The sequence below is a fragment of the Penaeus chinensis genome, chromosome 1, assembly GCF_019202785.1.
Source record: "Penaeus chinensis breed Huanghai No. 1 chromosome 1, ASM1920278v2, whole genome shotgun sequence".
Lineage (NCBI taxonomy): Eukaryota > Metazoa > Arthropoda > Malacostraca > Decapoda > Penaeidae > Penaeus > Penaeus chinensis.
Window position 1 is genome coordinate 10,186,606 of NC_061819.1, and position 7,500 is coordinate 10,194,105.

The following is a 7,500-nucleotide window of genomic DNA, read 5'->3' on the forward strand; positions in this document are numbered from 1 at the left end:
GTTTTGTATGTTATAACTCATTTCTGTATTTCTTTTTTCCTTATCTTTCGACATGACAGCAATGTCTTATCCCTTTATTTCGTTCTTTTTCATATTCTCCGATTTTCTGCTGCCTCTTGTCCCTTTTTTTCTTCGGATCTTGAAATTTATTTTTTTCTTAACTATCTACAACATTCAACTTCCCTTTCACCTCTCTCTTCTCTTTGATTTGCATCCCGCCACCCAATCTCTTTCTCTAGTCTTCTGATCTCTTTCCTTTCCGTTTCCCAATCTCCATCCATTTCTCATCCTCCCTGCAGCCCACACCGATTTCCCTCCTCTCTCTCCTTCTCCGCCTTCCCCTTATTTCTCTCCTTCTCGCCTCCTCTTTCTTCTTGTTACCTAGATTAGGCTTGTAGCCCGAGTCATTTTGTGATCCCGTGCAAAAGGATGATCACGGAGAACGAGGGATCAGCCGTGCGTGTTCGTGACGGCAGTGTAACCAGCGCGGCGGTGGAGGGAGGGCGCGGCGCTCTGGTAATGAGGACGCCCCGCCGGGATCTATTGATACCCCGTAATAAACCCAATTTATAGAGTTCCCGCGTCGGTGCCCCCGCTGAGCATCCCCTGTCGGGAGAGGAGTGAGATTCACGCGCGAGAAATAAAAGGTCTTTTCGACACTTTCAGTCAGTCATTTTGTCTGGCAGTGGCGCTTGAGTCAAGTTTATTTTTCTGTTCATTGTCCTCATTTATATCAGTTTAATGTCGTCCATCATAATTATCATTCAGGAGGGAAGGATGAAAATGTAACTAAACTTTCAACATTGCGTTCAAATACGAGGTAATGTTAGGTAAAAGGAAAGGTCTTCAGGTGAAATTATGATCATAGAGAAATGTACTATATTTATATCCCAGGTTAATTACTGTAATTTCATTGAAAATAATACAGCCTTGCTATCTAAATACAATCCCATGTAGATCAGAAAGGTATGGAGTCAATAAATGGTTTGATTTAGGAAGTACTTGAATTTCACCTTTAAATTTCTGCTCAAGCCAAAATTATTATAGTTTATGGCGGTTAATTAAATTTCTAGGTGTTAACAGAATAACTACTCCTACAAATCTTTGTTTTTATTTACCAGCATTCTTTCCTTCACTTTTTTATTATCCAATAATGTCTGTTACTGCAACAATATTTCATTTACTCTTATTACTTATATAATGATGCCATCTTCTGGCCAGAAATATAGTTTCCCTGGCTAGAAGCTATGATGAAAATGTATCATATCACCTAATAATTATAATTTTGATAAAAAGGACAATTCATAATTATTAACTCATCTTGATAATGTAAATGGTAAAGGCAATGATTATGAAAATAATTATGATAACACCAACACTGATTATGACTTTGAAAATGATAAGGTCGAAATGATTCCGGCGACAATTCCGGAAGGATGATAACTTTTCTTCTTCTTCTCTTCCACAGCGCGGTGGGTTTAGGAGGCAGGCGCCATGGGGGCGGTCAAGGAATGGTTCAACAACTGTCGAGAATCACGAAAGTTGATTCTCTTTATCGTCGCCATAGCTCTGCTCCTGGATAACATGCTCCTCACGACTGTGGGTAAGTGAAGTCGGATCTTTTGGGGCGGGGGAAGGGAGGGCACGGTGAGGGAAAGGAAGGGGAAGATGAAACAAAGATAAATGGAGGCAAGGGGATGAGAAAAGGAAGTGAGGTGAAGGGAAGAGACTAGACATTGTTCATCCCCCCTCCTTTTTTTTTTTTTTTTCTTTTTTACTTTGGGTGTACTGTACTGCTCTTCTACTGTAGGTATGTGTTTTAGATGCCTTGGACCATGCATCCCCCTTTTATCTACTGTGGTTATGAATTTATAACTCTCTGGAAAAATACATGCCACTTTTTTACCAGTGACTTTATGCTATGCATATAGATTATAACGTTCTCTTCCCTTGCTTGAATGCCATAATCTCACGTTCATTACTCTGCGTATAAATGTAAATTACACTCCTATGTTGCAAGCGTTTCCAATCATATCTCCTCCGAAAGGGTCACAATTTAAGTGTTGCTATAGGCACGTATCATAATTCTCTCCTTTACACTGAACCTGGCAAATCCCTCTTGGTTAAGACCACTATACCGTGTTTAATCTAGACATGTGGCTTCAATATCTTTCAATGTCTTCTCGTGTGACAGGTTTGATTATTTTCCCTTTCTTTTCTTTTTTCTTGACCAAATTCTATGAACTCTCCCCATTACTATATCACTCCTTTACATATGATTCCCTTTTCGAGTTGGATTCAAATTACATCATGATTGATATGGTTCCTCATTCAATTAGGTGCGCGTCACGTTTCTTTCATTTGTGGCAGTGTATTATGCATTATGTGCTATGGTCATTACTTACCACGGACATAATCTTTTCGCTATTCAGAGAGCTTATCCTACTCCTCGTCGCCGTGGCTATATTAGATTAACGAGACAGATTCACCGTTAATCACCTCATAAGTGGTTAATGATTTGTACTCCGTCTCCCCTCCCTCACGCTCACTCTTTCTCACGCCAACCCATTCCAGAACACCCTTTTATCCCATTATATCCAACGTGTGAGAGTGGGGAGGGGATGGAGGGGCACATCTCACTCTCTCTGACATTGTTACAAAAGAACTTCTACCTTGGGACCTCCCCCCTCCCTCTCTACCTCCCCAGCCCCTTTTCCCAACGACTCTCCAGACTCTAGCAAGAACTCGCACTCTGCCTCCCTCTTTCCTTACACCCTCTGGCCCTTAAATCACTCCGGCTTGCCTTGGCCTTCGGGCTTCCCCCTCATGACAAAACATGACAGGTTCTTGACGATGTCCTCTGCCGCTGAATGGCGACTCATTGTTGCTTGGTAAATGCATGTTTTCGCAGTCTAAAGGCGGACTTTGTTAATGACTCGGCGTTAGAGCAAGGAATTGAGTTTAAAAATTGCTTATAGGGTGTGACAGCATTAAGATACAAATGTATATTCATATACACATAGATGATACACAGAAGGAATACCGAAAAACACACACACACGCTCGCACGCACGCACACACACACACACACACACACACACACACACACACACACACACACACACACACACACACACACACACACATACACACACACACACACACACACACACACACACACACACATACACACCACTATGCGTACAGATATGACACGCAATGAGAATATTTTCGGATTATATAGCATAAAGTCTACGGAATTGTCTACCCATATTTCACTATCTAGCTAGCGTATCCGCTCTTTTTTGTAAGTAATATTGGTGAATGCTGATGATCATAGTGATTATAGAGATAATGGGGATAAAAAAAAATTAATGGTAATGATAACAGTATTAATTATGATAAAAATCATAACGACAGTTATAATGACGATGATAATAATGATAATATCAATAATAATAAAGATATTGACGATATGAATAGTAATAGTATTAGTATCAATACTTAGAATAATTATGATGATAATGATAAAATAAAAATAATAATGATGATAATAACAGTACTATTAATAGTGTTAATAGTAATAATAATAGTAATAGCACTGAAAAATATGATGATAATTATATGATAATAGTATGATAATGAGAGTGGTGATAATAGTAATAATGGTAATAATAGTGATTATATTAATAATAAGGATAATAGTAATAGTAATGATAATAATAATAACAATAACAACAATAATAATAATAATGATAATAATAATGATAATAATAATGATAATAATAATAGTAATAATGATAATAATAGTAATAATAATAATGATGATATTAAAAATAATAACAATAGTAGTAACAGTAACAACAGCAATGACAATAGTAATAATAATAATAATAATAATAAAGATAATAATAATAATAGTAATAATATTAACAATATGGTGGTGATGATGATGATGATAATAATTATTAAAAAGTAATAATAATAATACAAAAAATAATAATAGTAATAATATTAACAATATGGTGATGATAATGATATGATGATGATAATAATTATTAAAAAGTAATAATAATAATAATAATAATAATAATAGCAATAATATTAACAATATGGTGATGATGATGAGGATGATGATAATAATAATCATTAAAAAGTATTAATAATAATGATAATAATAATGATAATAATGTCGATGATAACAACATCAATAATTGTGCAAATGGTGGTAATAATAATATTGATAATAAGTCTTGTGCCCCAGAAAGAAAGGAAGACATAAACGAAGAGGACAAAAGAAAAGAAAAAATAATAATCAGAGACGCAGGCGATGTCTTTTGGGATGTATTGGCAGAACCTCCAATCACTGACCTGACCTCATATGACCTCACACCTCGCGTTACCTTCTTGTTTTTCTCTGGCCAATCTCCGAAGACGGAAGGCTGTAAATATGATGTTAATTGTTTGTCCTCGGTGGAAAAGGGAGGGAGGAAGAATGGGTGAAGGCAGGAGGTGGAGGTGGAGGAGGGTGAAGAATAGAAAGAAGGGGCCAGGGAAGAATAGAAAGGATAGGGAGAGGAAGAATAGGGAGGAGAGGGAAAGGGAGACTAGAAAGAAGAAGGAGAGGGAGACTAGAAAGAAGGAGAGGAAGAATAGAAAGAAGAGAGAGAGGAAGAATAGAAAGAAGAGGGAGAGGAAGAATAGGAAGAAGAGGGAGAGGAAGAATAGGAAGGAGAGGGAAAGGGAGAATAAAAAGAAGAGAGAGAGGAAGAATAGAAAGATGAGGGAGAGGAAGAGTAGAAAGAAGAGAGAGAGGAAGAATAGAAAGAAGAGAGAAAGGAAGAATAGAAAGAAAAAGTAGATGATGATGATGAAGGAGAGGAGGCAAGGGAACTACTGGTAGTAGTAGTAGGTGAAAAAAAAAAAAAAAACGACTGTGGGAAGGGAAAAAGTCGTGGATAAAGCACGGGTGTGAGGATAATGAGGTAGGGGGGAAATAATTGGGAAGTAGAGGAAAGAGGAGAAGGGGAAATGGGTAGACACCATTAATGAGGAGTAATCGTAAAGAAAGTAGAGTGTGAGATACTTTTCGCACCTTCCCTCACTCCAATTACCACTTCCTCTCCCACCCCCTCTCTCTTTCTCCTTCTATTTCTGTCTCTCCCTACGCCTCTCTCTCTCTCTCTCTCCTTTTCTCAATATCCTCTCGTCTTTGCCTCCTTTTTCCCCCTTCCTCCCTCTCTCCGTCATTTTCTAGCCTCTCACTTCTCTTCTCTTCTCTTTTCTCTTCTCTTCTCTTCTTTCTCTCTCTCTCTATATATATGTCTATTTATCTTTCTCTCTCTCTCTCTCTCTCTCTCTCTCTCTCTCTCTCTCTCTCTCTCTCTCTCTCTCTCTCTCTCTATCCTCTCTATCTATCTATCTATCTATCTCTATCAATCTATCATTCTCTCTTTCTCTCTTTCCTCTCTATCTATCTATCTATCTATCTCTATCAATCTCTCTCTCTCTCTCTCTCTCTCTCTCTCTCTCTCTCTCTCTCTCTCTCTCTCTCTCTCTCTTTCTCTTTCTCTTTCTCTCTCTCTCTCTCTCTCTCTCTCTCTCTCTCTCTCTCTCTCTCTCTCTCTCTCTCCCCTCTCCTCTCCTTCCTTCCGCCCTCGCCCTACAGACAAGTATGTACATACTTTCTGTGTTGTATCTCCCTCCTCCTATCACACGCTCCACTTTCCAGTCTATATCATCCAGCCCTTCGCTTCATTGATCAACACTACCCTCCCTCCATAAAGGCTGTTAGCTTCCGTGGATTCATAATGTTGACACGTTCTCGCGCTCGATACTTAGATGATATCATAGCGAAGAGTCTGAGAAGTAGATGTACTTACTTGCTGTATTTCCTTGTATTTGTATTTAATTTGGTTGTATGTTAGCGTGGCTGGTGTTGTATTTTTGGTTAGATCGCTCTCTGATTCTCACCTCTCTCTCTCTCTCTCTCTCTCTCTCTCTCTCTCTCTCTCTCTCTCTCTCTCTCTCTCTCTCTCTCTCTCTCTCTCTCTCTCTCTCTCTCACACACACACACACACTCTCTCTCTCTCTCTCTCTCTCTCTCTCTCTCTCTCTCTCTCTCTCTCTCTCTCTCTCCCTCTCTCTTCTCTTTTCTTCTCTTCTCTCTGACAGTCTTCTTTCTCTATCTCTGATCCTCGTTTAATAATAATAATTAAAAAAATAATAGTAGTAATAAGAGCAATAATCATAAGATGATCATGATAACAGGGATACAGCTGGTACTCTGTTGCTAATGATGATGTTGATAATGGCAGTGATAATGATACGATTATCATAATAGCAACGATAATGATGACAATAACTGATAATAATGGTAATGATATTAATAGCAATGATAATGAAGATAATGATAATGATAACAATAATGAGGGTGATAATAGTGAACTTGATAACAATAATCAAGGTAATGATTATGATTTTAATAATATATAGCGTCTCAAAATGAAAGTACTCCATGTTACATAGGCCTGACGACACACTTACGTCTATTACTTTTCCGCCCTTATTTTTCCAATATCCAAAGCTCTCTCATAAAAACCTATTTCGGACACATAAAAGTAACAGGGGGTTTGAATTCCCTTCCCGCCTCCTGTATTCAAATTCTTGTGTTTTATATAGGCCTAACTAAAGGACACCGCAGCCATTACTCATTTTTTTTTAAAGAGAGGCGAATAGACGGAAAGGGGGAGACAGAGGGAGAGGGGAAGAAAGAGGAGGGAGAAGGAGGAAGAAAGAGGAGAGAGAGTGGAAGAGAGAGGAGGTTGGGAGGTGGGAAAAAGAGGAGGAAATGGTGAGAAGAGAAAGGAGGGAAAGAAAGGAGAGAGATGAGCGAAGGAAAAGGCAATGTGAAGAGAAGAGACGAAAGAGAGAGAAAAGAGAATAAAAACTATAATAATGATGGTAATAGAAATGTTAATAAAGATAGTAATGATAAAGATAATCATAAAAATGATGATAAAGTGATAATGATAATAATGCTGCTGATAATAACAATAGCAATGATAATAGTTATAATAATAGTAATAGTTGTAATACTCTTAACAATAACAGTAATGATGATAATGATAGTAGCAATAAAATAAGATAATATTACTAATAGAAATTATAATTATAAGGATAATAATGATATATACATAACAATGATAATAGTGATAATGTTAATGATAATAATGATATATGCATAATAATGATAATAGTAATAATGTTAATGATAATAATAATGGTGATAATGACAATAATAATAAAGGCAGTAATGACAATAGTATTAGTAGTAGCAGTAGTAAGGATAATGATGATAATAAAAAGGGTAATGATAGAAAACAAGTTATATACACAAACAAGCTTTAGTGAATACTGAAAAAATGTTTTCCAAATCCTTCTGAATATCACCTTTACCTGAAGATAAACTTCTAAAATATTTCGAAACGTTTGTTTTAC

At 37.1% G+C, this 7,500-nt stretch overlaps 1 protein-coding gene across 1 annotated transcript in view; it reads left to right on the forward strand.

Annotated features, from left to right (window-relative positions):
• Positions 1-1,494: 1,494 nt before the first annotated feature.
• Positions 1,495-7,500, forward strand: part of LOC125031566 (synaptic vesicular amine transporter-like) — a 57,884-nt gene continuing 51,878 nt past the window's right edge. Inside the window, exon 1 of the mRNA XM_047622481.1 lies at positions 1,495-1,603. Within this exon, the coding sequence (XP_047478437.1) occupies positions 1,495-1,603 (109 nt within the window). The remainder of the gene's footprint in view (positions 1,604-7,500) is intronic.